This window comes from Cardiocondyla obscurior, linkage group LG05 (assembly GCF_019399895.1).
Source record: "Cardiocondyla obscurior isolate alpha-2009 linkage group LG05, Cobs3.1, whole genome shotgun sequence".
Taxonomy (NCBI): Eukaryota; Metazoa; Arthropoda; class Insecta; order Hymenoptera; family Formicidae; genus Cardiocondyla; species Cardiocondyla obscurior.
Window position 1 is genome coordinate 8830637 of NC_091868.1, and position 17841 is coordinate 8848477.

Below are 17841 nucleotides of genomic sequence, written 5' to 3' on the forward strand. Positions count from 1 at the left end.
TTTTTCCCGAAATTTTACGTCGACCGAGGTTTGGACGATCTATTATCATTCGAACGACTCGACGTGGCATCCCGTATATCTCTCGTTGCGGGGTCGGCGGTCATATGGGGCCATGCATAACCTTGAAGACATAGTTACCTTCTCCGTTGGTGGTAAGCGAGCCGGGAAGTGGCAGAGGCGTGCTGTTTCTGCACCGACGTTGATCCCCTTCGCTGGGTGCGCGATCTGAAAATAAACGGGCAACCCCTTGAGATGCTGCTTTCCTCGCGCGAAGACTATTTCTTCCTCTCTTAATTCCTTCCCTCCTTTCGCGCGCCGCTTTTTTCGCTCCCGCACATGTTTCGCTTTATATCCAGAGCAGAAGGAGGAGAGAGAGAAGAAAGAGCGACACGCACACACATCGTCGTTGTACTTGCGAACCAGACAAAAAGAAAACCGGGGAATGTAAAGTGTGCAGATCGCAAACGCATTTTCGCGAGGCGGACGCGTCGGAACGGCCAGCGTCCGTGTATCGCGGTAGGTTCGGGACGAGTTTTCCGTGGACCGGGTAAGGTAGTTCGCGGCGTTGCATAAACGGCTTATTGTCGGTAAACACCGGCGACGAGGCTCCACGTAACTTCATATGACTGCACGTTTCTCCCGCTAAGCGACTAATTGACGCAACACCCGGTCTCGGATTTCTCTGCTTCAACAGAATAAGCGCGTCGATTCTGCCGGCGCAGGTGCGGCGCGCGAGATGCGTCGTGCCAAACGACGAAGCGATTCGTCACCGCGTCTTAATGCGAGAGACGCATCCGAGAGAGCGAAATGATCCTTCGTACCCTCCTCATTTGCGGTCGAAGGGTGATAAACGGTTCCCAGACCGTTCAGCTCGCGTCGAAGCTGCGCCATGCATCGACGGCTGCTCGCGAGAATTCACGATCGACCGCGGCAATTAAGCGCGACAATTTTCGCAGGGCCAGAGGAAAGAGAAACCGCCAAGGTAATCGCCAGACGCGTGATTCATAGCCCCGCGGGAAACCGTCTCTTTTCTTTTTCCCCTCCCGGCCTGCCTTTCTCCTTCGTGGCGGCACAAAGGAGGTGACAGAATCGTCCAAAATAATTATTCGCTCGAAACGGATAATTTATTCACGTGCGCCGTGGCAAAAGTCTCGTATAGCAAACGGAACGGCCAATTATAATTTCCAACGAAACAATGCTAATCTGCCTACGAGCGACTGACTTTTAAAACCTTTTTTTTTTTCTTCGCTCGTGGTGACTTATTTGTCTTCTAGAATTTATTATTTCGTTAAAAAAAAAAAGTGATTTTATTCAGCTTTTACTAATTTATCGGACCAGGAGTCTATACAAGTTTCCAGCTTTATTGAATTTAATTCGATAAAATAATTTCGATAAAAAAATTCCAAAAGATGAAGACAACCCGTGGCTAAAAATAAACTACTTCAGGGCAGCATTATTTTTTCTTTTCTAACGCGAATTGCACGTGGTAAACGTTTACGACTACGTTACAAAAGGCTTCAGGCCTGAAAAACATGCTAATAGTTTTAGGGATAGACCATAGAAGGCCAGGGCCCATTCACTGAAAGAGAGGATGACGTCAGAAGAACAAGTCGGAATGAGGAGACGGTCGCATTCCTTTTGGATTCCAGAATCTCGTTCCTACGGGGTAAGCATTTCCTGCCACGTCGCACACGAGAACATTAAAGAAAGCGGCGAAGGCAAAGACAAGAGAACCGGGGACCTCAAGGATATCACGAGGATAGAAGAGAGCCGTCTATTTTTAGGACGCAATTATTTAAAAATCTGCTGGGCCTCGCCCCCATCGCTGTCGCGTCGCGCCGAGCGAATTCCATAGAACTCCCTTACCTCTCTTTCACCGAATCCTCATCCTGTCTCCCACGCGAGAGGCTCTTGTTACGTAAATATGTATAGACCAAGGTATAGACTGTACCTAAAAATTGCTCGTCTTTCCCGTCAAATTATTTCTTATTTTTTATATTTTTTTTCGCTTATCTCGATAAAATTTAATACGGCCGATATTTAATGAATACTTAATTCTGTTACGCAAATTCTGATTAACTAATATTTTTTTTCGATTTTTCTGTCTTCGACTTTTGTGTATTTTACATCTGCGTAGGTTGACGCGTTTTATAAAGGAATTTGTGTCAAATGTTATATCACAAATTATTATATGTAAAACAGTTTTCTGTAACGTTAAAGAAGCAAGAGTAAATGACGCGCGCTCTGGAAATATCTGGGTTAATGAATAAAACAGTAATTTTTTTTAATTACTAGACTTGCGGAATGTAAATCGCAATGTGCCGAACGTTGATTATTTTTCAGGTATCTTCGACGATTGCACGATTTTTCAGATACGCGACAACGTCGCGAGACGCGGTGAAGAATCAGTGCGCGCGGGCGATTATCGGTGCAAATATTTATGCGGCCGATAAGAAACAAATTGACACGCGAGACCGTGGTTTATTATACGCCATCCACCGGTCGACGTCCAACACACAACGTCATAATGTCGGGCAAACACAATTTATTTACAAAGTACGGCCGAACAGAAGAAGCTCGCGGCGCGATTTTGGCACGCGCGTCCACTCCACAAAGGGAGCGTAAATATAATTCCGCGAATTACGCGTGTCACCGTAAGCCGTTAAGTGCCGCGCGAATCTGAGGGATAGTGTCACCGCCGAGTTTGCAAAAATATATAGCCTGCACGCGGAAGATTCGGGGCCGGGCGGCGCCACCGCGCGCCCGCCTCGGTCTCGCTTCCAAGGTGAGCGGATTCGTGAGTTATGAGCTTTGGCTCGGGAAGAGAGTCGCGGACGAGAAAGAGTTTCACTTGCGAGACGACCGAGAGCATTGTTACCGCGATTCCCGAGAACGAGACTCCGCAAACGCTCGCGTAACTTTTCCCCCCCGAGATTTCCGCGACGCCGCGAATCCGCCGCGACATTGGGAGGCTGATCGACGTCACGTCGCGTTGCAATGCCGCGCTCTCGGCGTTACCGAGCGGGCAAGCTGCGTCGAATTAGAATCTCGCCGGCACGGATCTTCAAACGCGGCATCTCGCCAGGCTCTCGCGATCCGGAAATCAGCGCGCCGGCCGCTCTCGAGGTCCGCAAACGCCGGCGGCGCGATCGGTACGGCGAAGGAGGCACCGGAATGCGAGAGAGCCACTCCCGCCGATCGCGGGTTGAGCGGCGAAACCAGAGGCGAGCGAGCGGAGGATGGAGCGCGGAGAAGATGAGAGAACGAGGGAGAGTTTCGTCATACCGAGCGCACGCCGGCTCCTGACCGCATAACCGATAACAGATTTCCTCGACGGATCTCTCCGATCAACGATAAATTCGCGACGGCTCGCGATCAGCAGTGTTCCGCGCGTTCTAGATCAACTTCAGCTTCGGGGCGAGAGCGGGAGCGAGATATCGCATTATTTTAAAGAGAAAGGATTGATTGAACGAGCGCGCGGAGGGCGAGCGAAGACGCGATAAACGAGGAAGAGTGGAAAGAAACTCAAGGATTGATAGAGAAAGGAGGAGGAGCAAAGTGCGCCGGTCGAGTTCGCTCTTTCGACCAGAGCGGGTGAAAGACGGAGGGAAAAATCGGGCAGAGCGACGCGAGGCAAGGCAGAAAAGGAGAGACAAAGACCTAGAGAAAAAGGGAGAGAGGAGGACGGAAGGAAGCAGAGAAGGGATGTATTCAAGGACGTCGCGGCGAGTGAACAAGAGTAAAGCCAGGGCGACAGGCGCCTCCGTTCTCCGGGATCTCCGTCTTATTCAGCCCCACCCTGCCGGCCGGCGCTAAAGTTGCGGTGGCCCTACCTGCGCTCTCACCGTGCCCTTGCCCTCTCGCGGGAATTAGCAGCGGGATTACCGGCGGCCGACCCGAAAGCCCGCGTACAAAAGCCCGCCGTTCCATTAACGAAACAAGCCCTCGCCGCAGGGAGAGAGACCACTTAAGGGATGCGAGATGTCCCTGCGATCCCTTTCATCTCAATATTTCGCCCTCCCCTCCTCACAATGACTCGCTCCGTCGGTGAAATAACAAAGCCCAGCCCATTTTAAAACCGGTTATATCCACTACCGCGTCGTACATTCTTTCGAGACAGGTGGACCGTTAGCGAATGCGTTTAGCTGCACTTTCCACGCTTTCTTGCAGCTTCTGCGCTTATCTCTTTTCGTTTAATTTGCGAACGTATCCCCGGGTCGCTCGCCGGCGCGGATTATTTTCGACGTTTCGGCGCCCGTCAAGATAGACCGCGAGATTAAACGCCGCCGATGTGCAGCCGACGTGGAGCTCGACCTGCGCGAAGAGCCGTGGGAGGAGAGCAGAAATCAAAAACGTCAAACCGCGTAAACGCGCGACACGCGCATGTCCTCGCGCGTTTGAAAGGGACTGAGCGGCGCTACGTCCTTCGTCGTATTCGTTGAAATTTGCGCAACTGCGCTGGCGGAACGAGATAGCACGTGCGAAAATCGAGCGGCTCCGCGACGAAGTTTCCGACACTCGCGCTCGACGACACTTTTTTTTTTTCTTTTCTTTTCTTTTCTCGCGGAGAACGTACAAAAAAGAGAGGGAAAACGCTGGTACCGTGTCGTCTGTCACAATCTTCGTGTAGGTGCGGTCTCTGCTTGCGCAATGTTTTAATTAAATAAGTGCTACGTGGAATCGCGAATAAAACGGTCTGATATCATCGTGGGGAAGCGAAACGATGCCGCTCGATGGGGAAAGACTTGAAGGCGATAGCACGAGCGGACGCTGCCGCGTTCTTTACCACTGGCTCATCCCTTTACTTTTCCTCCCACGGTCAACCGGATAGCGCGCGCATCTCCCCCGCAGAATCCCACCCGCGGGTTCCCGAACCTCGAGCAACAAGTGGCGTACTTTTATCCGGCGCGCACGGTGGCCCAGTTTCCGCGACGGGGGCATAAATTCGCGCGGCCGCCGAAAGACAGATTTACGACGAGAGGCGAGGTCCCGCGCCGTCCGCCGAGAGGAAACCGCTCCGCTTCAACGCCCGCGCATTTTCCACGCTTATCGCATATCTCGACGCGAGCGTGGCCCGAGAATTTAGCCGCTCTTGGACCCATCGGCGGAATTCCTCTTTGTGCAAACGCGAGCCGCGAGCCGCGGCATACGATACACGGTCCTCTCTCTATCGACAGGAGATATTGACCTCAGGCGATATACGCGGAACACGCGCCCAGCGGTATTTCTCTCTCTCTTTTTCTCTTTTTGCTGTATGTAAGTGCGTCCACTATATAATCTATAGATACACGCCTAACGTCACCGCAAACGCGCGACTCTCCTCCAATCTGCGGCCGCTATTACTTCGTCACACGTCTAGCTCGACACACGTACGTACGTACACGCCACCGCTCAAGTAGCACTTGTAATGGTATTTATTAATTATTTCACGTCGTGTGCCGGAACTGCGAAGCCACGCGGGAGATTTCTCGGCGAGACGAGAGGCGAATCTATCAACGGATTCACGTGTTGGGCGCTCGGGCGTCCGCATTGATCCCGGGGAGAACCAGTTTAGGTTCGGCCGCGGTAGGAGAGACGAGAGAAACGCACGGGAGACGGTAGTCGAAACCAGAAGAGCACCAGGCAGAAAGTATCGTTTCAGGGCCTTTCCGCGGCTCGCGGAAGGCGACTTCGCCTATCGCATTATAGATTCATCGGCGCTTCGCGATTGAATTTAATTAATTTATCAGGGAACGTAATCGAGAAATACTTAACGATGTAGTTTCTCGCATTAAAATTGTTTAAAAAATAATGATAAATAAATAAAATAAAAAAAAAAAGCCAAATCGCAGGTTTGCAATTACAAGTATTTTTCCGTCAACTGTTAACATCGGCGTTTTATATTTGCAACGATGCAAGCGAAACCACTCGGTCTGCACCTGGTGGAGACCAGTACAGCGGATACATTGATCAACCGCTGAAACGGCGATATCGTGAAATCTATCGGCGCACTGCGATCAACAAGATCGGTTTACAGCACGTTGTTATGATCATAAAGAAGTGAGCACGCATTATTTCGATCTCCCATTTGGCTAGGATTATTTTATTTCTACATTTATCTCAATTTATGCCACGGACATACGCATATATATGTGAAATAAAAAAAAAAAAAAATATATATATATAAAAAATGAGTGGGCGTGCAATAAATTATTTGCAAAAATTGGCAAGACGGATCCTGTTCACGGAATAACGCCACTTCGCGTTTGGTTGAGAACCCTCGATGCGTGTGACTAGAATGCTATCATAAACCGACCTCTATGAATGCTGCGCGTCTGTTCTTGCTCAACCTCATCTAATAAAATCGTCGGTTTTATTCGCGACGGAACGATCTATTTATCATTTGAAGAATCCACGGCCGCGCGTAGTCGTGAAAAGTGTGAGAACCTCTGACTCGGACCTCGTGCGATCGGAATGCCACGTATTCGCCGTCCTCTCGATTGCTTTTCGAGCACCCGGGACACAAAGAGAAGTATATCGATATTATGGTTTTATTAATTTCGCTCGTGACTCGCGTGCTTAAAAAATTTTTTTTTTTACAATTGTACGTAATTATATTTAAAGGTAAACTTTATTTTTAATTAAAAAGGACAATACAGAGCGTTATTTGCTCTTGCTTCTTTTACGTCAATCAAACTGTTTTAAATTTAAAAAAAACTAAATAAAAAAAGTAATTAAAATTAATTTAAAAAAAAAGAATGAATTAAAGACGGATACCGAGTCATAATGTATTAAAATCTCATTGCATATTGTTCGCAATTCTCGAGCGATCGCGGACCAACTGGCGCGATGTTCCGAAAGATGGGAACGCTGCCACTCGTCCCGGATTATCTCCAACCTTGCTTTGGGCTAGGTCGTGAGACGCGACACGCGCGTTAGGAAAGACGAGCCTCGCCGCTTGTACGGTAAACGTTTGCAAGCAATAAACGTGAGTTATCGCCGCTATGGGTGTGAGAAGACAATGTACGCGCGCACGCATTTGCACACTCGCTGGCGGGCATTTCTGATTACGGCGTGAAAGATGAAACACTTACCTTCGGGTCTCAGTCTGTCGGCGATAAGGCAATACGGGGGTGGCGGCGACTCTGCAACAGAAAAATATATCACCGTGTAATAATGTACCGTTGTATAAAAATATTTACGTCTATTTTAAATATAAAAAGTCAAGCACGAATCGAGAGCTTATCTTCGTAGTTACATTTACCATCTAAATAATTAAAATCGATATTAAAATTGATAATGAATAAATACATCAACAAGGCTGGGATATCTGTTTATTTTGGCCGATATCGGTGCTCGGGGCATCCGTATCGATCGCAGGCTATTGAAAAACCGACTCCTGGGGCTCTCGATTAAACCAAATTGATGACACCGAACGGCGACGACGACGTTCGAAATATCGTGACGGCGGGCGCCCGTTAGAGAAGTGCAAACCAAAAGTAGCAGGTTCTATTATTGGCGCGGAGCGCCAGCGAAACCGGTATGCCGTTTTTCGTCCTTTTATGTATCGCCCTGAAAGTAATAGAGGACAAACTGCGGCGCGAGTATCTCGTCAAGGTAACCCGACGCTCCCCCGTGTCTAAGAGATCGAGACGGCCCATCTAAGCGCGAAGGCAACGGCATTCTCGAAAAATTCTTGTCGTCGGGAGCAAAATTTCTTCAGGTTATTATGGCCCCGAACCTGAACGCTGAATTTAATATGAATAACACAGAAAAACTTTTTTTCCGCATTAAATTGGGGAAAAAAAAAGAAAAAAAAAAAAATGTATTTCGCAGAAATTATTCTACGATGACGAGATATGGCATTTGTCAGCGGAGTCTTTTTTTTTTTTTACCCTAGCTGTTTTCAAAGTCTGAAGCGTCATTTGAATATCGAGCTCTTATCGGTTTCCTAAATAAAAATTCGCGAACCGAGACGATAATAATATTACGTAATGGACCGATTAAAATCGCAGATCGCAATCGAGCGCTGACGCTGCCGTTTGATTGGCGTATCTATAAATAACATCCGTTTTGAATTCGGCTTTCCGTGCAGGAAAGTGCGTATCTGCCGGTGGAAAAGCTCCGAAATTCCTAGATAATAAGCGCGGCGCGGCGGCGACGTGTAATGGCCGCCCGTCGCGCCTACACTCGGATCCTCCTCGCGACTCCGCTTCTCTCTTTATCGTCCTCTCCTCTCTCTATCTCTCTCTCTCGATTACGCCCGGCTCTGATCCCTCTCCAGAGCCGGCCGCCGCGCCGCCGCCGAGCTTTAATAAAGCCGGCGCGGCGTGTCACTCATCGACGCACTTCAAACTTCGGACCGCAGTTGGCACGATTTAAATAACAAGATGGGAGCGCGATTTAAACGGCGATATTTCAGCCCCTAATTAAGGCACTTATTATAAACGCGCGGCGCTCCCGCGAGGGTTACGTAACTCCCGAGGCGTCTCTCTCCTCCGGCCGGGGACGCGCCTATTTCTAGGCCTGTTTATTCGATTGTCGGCCGCGCGAGATAAATTTTATTGCATTCGTTGAACCGGTTCGGAACGCTCTCGAGAGGGAAAAGAAAAAAAAAAAGAAAAAGAAAAAAAAATTTGCGCGCGTGTGCGTTTGTCGAATGCCTGGCGGACCGCGCCGAAAGAGACGGAAGTCGCCTCGCGTTTTTCGGACGTGAAGGAACACCGAGCTGAGGAGAAAGTCGCGGTGATAAAAGAGCCGCGACGATTTGCGTAACGACGACACGCCGCCGCCGTCGCCGCCGCCGTCGCCGATGATAATCGATTCGCCGGCGTGAATTATTAACCGGCCGCCACGGCGGCCGTCTGCGCGAGAAAAAAAAAAAAAGACGTAAATAAAAAAAACGGATAAAGACGGCGTTACGAAAACAAGGCGCCACCGCGGGAGCGATTCGCGCAGCGATAAGCGATCCGGCGTTAATTAACACACGCTATCGATCGCGCCGACAATGATCGGCGAGGCTGCGTGAGAAACAGACTGGGGAAAAATAGGATCGAACACGCGCGTTATTTCGAGCTAAATAACGCGTGCGTCACGGTGCGCTAAAATAAACGGGGATACATAAAAAAAATATATATATATATGAAAATATAAAAAAGTATTACCGAGATGTCCCAGCGGTTTTTTAAATGGCTAAGAAGCTTCTTACAATGCGAATAAGAGACCACTTTTTGTTCGTCACAAGCTGCGTTTTGCCGTTACGTATCATACATCGCAAAATCGTGATTTACGCGCCGCGTGGAGGATAATAATGCGAATGCCAACGCTTGGCCGAGCGAGCATCACCTCGGCGCGTAATGTGGTCTTTGTTTTGAACAACGGGCCGTAAGTGCTCTCGGAATGCTCCACGGCGGGGGAGAGCTAAAATTCTTAGGAAACCTATTCCCGATCCGTCGAAATCATCAAACTATCAACGCGCGTACCAGAAATCGAGAGTATAATAAACACCGGCACCGACCCAAGAGTCCCGACGCCCCCACGCTGTCCTCAATTCCGGCGGATCGCAAAAATTTCAATCGACGAAGGTCAGCGTCGCGAGCGGACGCGTTTTTACACTTGTCCCAGAAAAAGACGGAAAGGTAATAGCATCGAATGCTGTCACGTTTCCCATCGGGGAACTTCTAATCATTGTCAACAGTCCATAAAAGACAAATGCATTTCTATAAGAAAACGGAGGTGAAAGATCTCATTTTTCAGACGTTAACAGAAGTTGATTCGACTCCCGAGACCGTACCTTGGAGACGTCGGGTTCGTCGCCGAGATCTCCGTCCCAAGACGAGCCCGAGACGAATCGGTGGCGCGATTTTTGACCGCCCAACGCGACCCAAGTCGAGTTGGGTTAAAGCTTTGGGTAGCCGTCGTTTGCCTGCTCGCCTGTCTGCCTGCCTGCTTTGGTGGAGTTCGACTCAGTTCGGTCAGCTTCTCGGCTAATGCCGGCTGGCCTCGACAATTAGCTGGCGCCAGCAATGACACGCAGCGGCGCCGGGCTGCGGTCCCCTCTCTCTTCGCGGCTGTCGCGGTCGTCGCGTCCCACCTCGTGTCCCCCTTCGGCCCCTCTCTTGTGCGATCCGCCGACGGTTCCGCCGCGACGGACGGTGGCCCCCGCGCGCCGACCCCCTAGCCGTCGGTGCCCTTCCTATCCGCACATGCTCAACGCGGCGCCCCCGTTCTCTCTTCCACCGTCGTCTTTCGCTCTCTCTCTTTTTAACTCGCGTACCCGAGAACTCGCTCTTTCCTCGTCGGATCGTCGCGTCCGTCGCGTCTGCTCGCGCTCTCTTTCTCTGCCGTGCCGTCGCCGGTCGACCAACCCTTCCCACTCTCTCGCGTCACCGTCTTTCCGCCAGCCGCGCGACTGACTCGCCCAATATACGTTTTATTTTTAGACTCATTTCCTTCTGGCCATAACTCTGATTGTGTGGCCGTTGGGAAGTGCCGGCTCCTCCCGTTTTTTTTTTCTTACGGCATAATACGGGCTCTATCTACTTTTCGTTCTCTTCCCGACGCGCGTCAAGGATCTATTTTTTCCTCCCCGTCTTTCCTCGTGCATCGAGAAGCTGACGCGACTATTTCGCCGCTCTCGCTCGCTTTCTCCCGCCTCTTTCCCCAAACGCGCCGCCGGCTTCTTCCTCGCGCGTGCATATGCGGCGCGGCCGCGGGGGCCCCGCTATTATTAGCCGTGGAAACCTCAGCGTGGAATCCGAAGGATCCGCTTGTTTTCCTCGGGCGTCGCTCGCCCCGTTAATTACGAAACGTGAGATTTAATCCCGCGAGCCTTTTTCCGCGATGATGTCGCGGGCGGATCGCTCGTGATTTCCCGGCAATGTGCGCTTATCGATAAAGCGCGCTCGGCCGTGACGAATCGACGTCGTCGCGATTAGGCCGCCGGCGCCGGCCAGGGCAGTCCCGCGGCGGCAATCAATATTCCGGCGGGCACAAAAATCGTTCAATTTATCGTGAGAAGTTCCCACGATTGCGGGGAGGCAAAGGCGCAATTAGCCGGCGTTTATTTATCGGCTTAATTAACGCGGCCCACGTGCGGATGCCGGGCGACGCACGCGTTTATCCGCCGTTAATCTCGCGCGAGCTCGTTGTTTGCAGAATATTTATTATATAAAGTTTCCTATTTATAATTTGGGCCACATGGGCGCGCCCGAGTACGTGTTCGAGATACGCAAATTAAAATTACAGAAAAAAAATTTAAAAAAAGACGCAGGCTTTCCTGTTTTTTCAGCGGGCCTCAATTATTAAATCATTAAAATTAATTTTATTTCATACATATATCTACGAACCAGTCGTGTATTTTTTTTTCTCAGTTAAATGTAATAAGATTCGGTCGAAACGACGCGCTGAAACTCCATGCGGTTCGCACGATCGAATTCGCTCGACGGCGGCGGGTTAAACGATCGCCGGGGTTACGTAAAGGCGCATTTTGCTGGCGCCTACTTGCTCGTTTCCTCTCTCTCTCTCTCTCTCTCTCTCATCCCCCCCTTCCTGCTTTGTAGGACGCGACGCTTTTTTGCGGTCGAAGTCACGTCGGGCGACGGGCCCGGGTCGGAGTCACGGGCCGGTGCCACGAGGCCCATAAATTCGACGCTTTCTTTAACATGACGAACAGCGAGTACGTGGCGTCAACAGCGAAGACCTGCCTCACTCCAACACGGCTGCTATTATTATTGCTACGGTCCAGACGCCGTTTCGAAAGACATTCCTTTGAAGGAATTCGAAAAGTCGAAACCCGATACGCTTTGCTTTTTACCGGGAACAACAACGATCGTAACTAACTCAAAGCTCACTAAAATACGTTTTAAAGTTAATTGCTTGCATTATTCCCGACGCCTCGCTTCCACGAGAATGCACGAGCTGAAGTTTATCGATGACTCACTATTGGCTCTCTTTCCCATCGAGCACCGATGAATGAATTCCTTTCAAGCGCGCCCGTCTCGTTCCCTTTTACAATCTCGCAGAAAATTCCCGTCAGGTATGAATAGATAATGACAAGTTTGGACATGGCGGAGTGGCCGCGTGCGTAAAATAAGATTTAGGACCCGGCCCACCTTCCGAGAAGGTTCACCTGGTGGGAATCTTAAGTCGTACTCGAGGAAAGGAAAAAAAGGCTGACGCCCTAATCGGGGCCTTGAATGCTTACGTACATGTCAACGTTTTCGAAAAGAAAGACGACGTCGAAAGAATACAAGCCCCGACGTTTCAATCGTTTCTCGGCCAGAATTAGGGTCGAAAATAATTTTACGGTTTAATCTCATTAAAGCCGACGTCGCTTTTTAATTACCAATATTTTATATCATAAAATGCCGTCGATTGTCGGTCCCGCGAGACTTCGCGTCCCAGTTTCACGGCGAAATTTTTGTCCCCGGGGAAGTAACAGGTGTTTCTATTTCTCGTTTATTTGGCCGACTCTTCGCGGCGGGAAATCGTCGGCTCTTTTCTCGTATATTGCCCATATTTATTCACAGTTCCGAATGCAAGCAGGTAGACGTCGACTACTGTGCCTACGTTAATAAATTCCGCTTTACCCTGGCCCGAGCCTTTGGGCTTGTTAACATCAAACAGGTCTGAGCAGGTGACGATTGGCGCTCGGTTTGCCTAGAATTATAATGTAGCTGCACGTTACGGCGTTTAAATTATTCCGTCGTTTAGACACCGGCGGCGAGAGTTAGACATGCTCGATACGGAAAATTTACCGGAGAAGATCGTGCATCGTTAACATAATTTTTTACGAGACTCTTAGTTGACGCAGATTATTATCTATTCATATAAAATAACCAATTTGAAGTAAAAACTCACCGGGTCTGCAGAGCCGGCTCCAGTGGTACGGGTTGCAGCATATGTATACGGGATCTTTAGCGGAATGACACATAGGTAGTCTCTTGAGCTCCGAGGGGTGCTCGAGATCCGGCCATCGCCAGATCTGGCAGCAGAGCAGGTGCGGATCGGCGGCCGATCCTCTCGGCGACGCGTCGCCGCCGCTGTTTCTCACCGACCTCATCGGCGAGGCGGACGAGGAGTCTTCGGACGCGGAGCAGCAGCTCTCCTGGTCGTCCTCGACGGAGGACGAGCGATGGTGTCGGGTGGACCGGTGGTGCCGGTAGTGACGGTAGCGGCGCTGCTGATGAAGATGACGAACGTGATGACGGTGCGGCCTGGCGACGTGGTACTGCTGCTGCTGCTGCGGCTGCTGCTCGAGCTGCTGGTCGTACGGATAGTCCTCCGGGCCCTGCTGGCGCGGTACGAGAACGCACGAGCCCAGGTCGGCGCCGTAGCTTTCGACAGCGGTCAGCAGCATCTCCAGTTGGTTCTCTTTGAGCGTCTTGAGCAGCTCTTTGCACCTCAGCAGCCGGCCAGGGTCCTGGCGCTCGTCGTCATCTTGGCCGGCGTCGCCGCCGCAGCAGCCCTGGTGCAGCCGACTGGACGCGGCACCGCGTGCCCCGTACCCCGCCGCTACTCTGCTCACCTGTCGGCCCGACCTGTCGTCGTTGCCGCGCGCCGCGTTGTTCCCGTACTCGGTGCCGGCGGCGGCGCCGCTCGCGTTGCTGCTGCTGCTCGTGCGGTGATACGTGCGTGACGATGAATCCTCTTGAGCTTCACACTCGGTTTCATGCTCCCCACGGACCTTGGCCTTCAACAGACGTCTAGTGAGCACCGTCCGTTTGCTCCAGAACATCAACATGAAACAAGATTTGCGGTACGCGCATTTGGTGGCCAGTCCTTTTCAACGTAGCCGCCGTGAGAAAGCTGGGGGAGACCGGACCGGGCGAGGGGGCGGCCGGATCTCTCGCGCACATACGCACTGGCGCGCACGTGCGCGCACACGCGACTTCCTCCCTCCGCTTCGCTCCTTCGCGTCTTCTTCTTTTTCTTCTTCTCCTCCTCCTCCTCTTCGAGCATCAAATACGCACTGTCGACGGGAAACACCTCTCGGCGCACACGAAAAATCACAGACGGTGGAGCCCGCACTCTTTCTCTCTCTCTCTCTCGCTCTCTTTTTATCTCACACACACAAGAAAAAAAAACCACAGTCGCGACGCTGTATTTATTTATGTTTCGCGCGCACTTCGGATCACGGTCCCGAAATAGCGTGACAGTCCAAGTCTCTCTCTCTCTCTTTTTCTCTCTTCAGCTGGCGCTCGTTTCCCGATGATATTTCAAACGGGCGACGAAGAAGGTCCAGGTCCGACTGGTCCTCGGGATCAGTTCCTCCGCGTCGAGTCTCTTGACCTTGGACTCTCATTCACTTCCTCGTGCTCGCACCCCCGCCGTTATCGGACACCCCGCGGGCGATCTGCGCGACGACCGTGTGCGCGGGTCACTGTCGGCATCGCGGCCGGCCGCCGAGATTGCCGCCGACGGGCGCGCGCGCGCCACTACTGATAGACTCCTTATCCGTCGCGCACATGTACAGGGGACCGCGCGAGAAGAGACCGGGGAGAAAGGCGAAGGGGGCGGCCCCGGCCTTTACTTTCCTCGGCCGTCGCGTATCGAGGGCGACGCGGTGCCTTAACCCCGCGACCCGGCACACCGACGCGCGCGTGTTCGTGTGCACCTTGCGCGGAAAATCCTCAACGGGCGACCGCCGCGACTGTCGGCAGCTGTCGGCGCGGCGGCGACAAGCGCGACGACGACGACGTAGCCGTCGCGCGACAACAACGTTCCCGGCGCGCCGGCGGCACCGCGTAGCGACGATGACCACGTCGGCGGTAACGACGACGACCGCTGCCACCACCACCACCACCGCCGCCGCGGCGATACTCGAACAACCTCGGACTCGCGACCGTCGCTCCGTCGATCACTCCCCGTCATCCGTGCTCGCGTATCACCGAGTGACATTTTCCGCTCGCATCGTCTGTCCTTCTCGTCCGCTGCCGCTGGGACGCTCTCACCGTGGCGCGACGTCGCGACGACGACCCCCGACGATCATCGTTGTACTCCCCCGGGAACTGCTATCCGCCGCTCGTCAGTCTCTTCGAAGCTCGTTCGACCGCTCAACGTCCGTCCAACCGACCGCGAGGACGCGCACTGTCACATTCTTGAAGCCACTGGCCCCCGCGGCACGCTCGCTGGGCCGAGATGTTCTCGCTGCGGCAGGCGGGCGCGTGAGAGCGAGCGCCGAAGGGCCAGGGGAGAGGGAAAGACCGGCACGGTCTCCGGACGTGCGGCGCCACGGAGAATGGCGCTTCCACGACGGCCAAACGATATCGGGGTCTCGCGCGCACTTGAACCAAGTCCTCCGCTTCTCCGGCTTCTCTCGCGAACTCGCTGGATCACCGCGCGAACTCGCGTCACGTCCTTCTAGCCCGTTCCTTCCTTTCCTCGGCACCTTGCCGTTGCTCGCCGCGATCAAGTATCAACGTCGTAGTCGACGAACTGTTGCGCGCGACTGACCGACTGACCACGACTGATCCGAACTCCGATTCGGTTAAGCTCGGCGATGCGACTGGCGGTGAACGAGCCGGCGCTCCGTTGAGAGAGCGCACGCGCGCACCAGGCTGCTTCCCACTAGCGACCGTCGTCCCCTCACCACTCGAGAGCCTCCACTTCTCGGCGTTTTGCTGTCCCGGCGGCTAAAGCGGCTTGTTCTATCGCTCCCGTGATCCCGTCCCGACGGCGCGCCGAACCGCCGACAAGCCGGTCGTAGCATACTAAACGCACAAGAACGAAAGAGAGACCATCAAACATGGCAACCAACCGCCCTGATGCGACTGCCGGTCGCCAGGTGGCAGCGCTCGCGACTCGGCGTTCTCCTCCACCTTCTCCTCCCCCTTGCCTCCTTCACCCCGTCCCGCCCGCCCCCGCGCGCGAATCTCGGCCGCGAAAGCTCTTCCACCGGCTTCGAATTCGAATCGCAACTTTTACGGCGCGTTATGCAAATGCGCGTGAATCAGCCGCGGCGTCTGGGATTTGAACCTCGAAGTACCGAGTTCGAATATGCAAAATTATTCCGCGCCTTCTGTTTATTTATCGCGCGGCCTCACGCGCGTGGACGTCGCCCGTTTCGGCGTGGCCGAATTTAGAAATGCACTTGGACGAAATCGAATCTCGCCTCCTCCCCCGGCGCTCGGAAGGGGGGGCGGGGGAGGGCCAGGGCGATCGCGGATGCGGCGCGGAGCCGGAAAGATGTGTGCGCGGCGACAGGAAATTATCGGCCCGTCGGAGAGCAGACTGACGCCGGCGTCTCCGCAGCGCCAGTCGTGCACTCCACCTCCGAGGTCAACATTCCAATTCCAGGACAAATTTCAGTCACGATATCGCCCGCCGACGGAGATACCGCTGTCCCTCGTCGAAACGAGCACAAAGGAAGCCCGCTGTATCGAATGACAAAGGAAACGACCGGGCGACGTCGTGGCGCGACTGACGTGTCGACTACGAATACTTCGAAGGCGCACGTTGCCTCGCTACCTTTTTAAATTATCGTCGCAAAGTACTTTTCGCAGCGGCACGAAAGGCAATCGCATAAACGAGAGACGTTCCCTGCCAACTTTCATCTCTTCGCTGCATCTCATCCAAAGATCGTACTTACCGAACACTCGCTCAAGTTCCGAAAGCCGGGTCGGTCGTCAACGTTCTTCGATGTAAACGTCTAATCTGAAATAAAAAAAATTTATTATGCACTTTTATTGTCTGTGTATATTCTTTTACATTAAAAAAAGAAAATGTAGCTTTAGATCGACAGGTGGAAAGATCACTTCTTTTTAACCAGTTGCCTAATCGACCGTTTAATAATCCACGTATATATATAAATCTCGCAATTTATGTGCGCTACTCGAAAGAGAAATGTGCCGATGCGCGTTTAATTGGGGTTGCCGTGTCGGCCAATATGAGAACGAGGCCGAGTAGTTGGCCAAAATGCTAAAAAAGCGATCGCGGAATGGCATGCCATCGCGCGGAACCGAAAGGATCGTCGCTCATAAATTGTCTAATTTTAGAAACTCGTTTCGCGCGAACGTAATTTTGTAACAGCCCGTGTAACTTCGCCCCGGCGACGGGGGCTTTGTAGTTTCAGGAGCCTGTAATTTCGATTTCTCTCTTTCTGCTTTTTATTTTTTATCTTTTTTTTTTTTTCTATCGAAACGCCCCGTCGTAACGTAGCGTAACAAGCGTCGGGGTCTGCTTTTTTCTAAGTGTCATTATGATCCTTCCGATAGTCCAACGTCCACATTTTAGGGTCGCCGTCGCCCGGTAGCGACGTTTAGAGAAATGAGCTTGCGTCAAACTCGCATTAAAATTGGAATTCCTGGGCGAACGTAAAGTATCGCTTGTCAAAGGGTTGGCCGAAGGTTGAAATTCATAATTTGACGGACGTCACGATTTGCGTAATAAAAATAAAAAAAAAAAACGAAGCGACTTGCACGATCGGGCACCTCAAAGAAAAAAAAAAAAATCCGATTGCATAATTCTATAGTACTGAAGTAATAAACGCTACAGATTAAGAAATTAACCTAGTTGCAGAAAATAAATTAAAATGGAATCGCCATTTATTTTACATAGAGTGTACCAATTAATGGAGAAAAAAATATGTGACACACGCGTGCATTTTCCTTTTAACTTTAATCGACTACGACGGAACGAATCACGGCGAGCAGTGACAGCAATCACATTCGCCAGGCTCCAACACGAATCTGCCACCACCAACCCTCTCTTTCTATCTTTCGCAACGAGTCGCGACGTGGGTCTAGACGCGCTATTTCACCCGTCGGTGCCTGTGCCGAAATGATATAGAATTTAGGAAGTTATTTAGTTATGTACGTCTGGCGTCCAGCGTTGGCTAGTAATCAGACGCCTGGCCTCCGC

At 51.9% G+C, this 17841-nt stretch overlaps 1 protein-coding gene across 1 annotated transcript in view; it reads right to left on the reverse strand.

The window, feature by feature from the left end:
* Positions 1 to 15710, reverse strand: part of Dad (Daughters against dpp) — a 37268-nt gene extending 21558 nt beyond the window's left edge. Inside the window, exons 1-3 of the mRNA XM_070656626.1 lie at positions 12841 to 15710; positions 7074 to 7124; positions 139 to 225 (exon numbers count right to left, since the gene is read on the reverse strand). Coding sequence (XP_070512727.1) covers positions 139 to 225; positions 7074 to 7124; positions 12841 to 13723 — 1021 coding nt within the window. The 5' untranslated portion in view covers positions 13724 to 15710. The remainder of the gene's footprint in view (positions 1 to 138; positions 226 to 7073; positions 7125 to 12840) is intronic.
* Positions 15711 to 17841: the final 2131 nt, after the last annotated feature.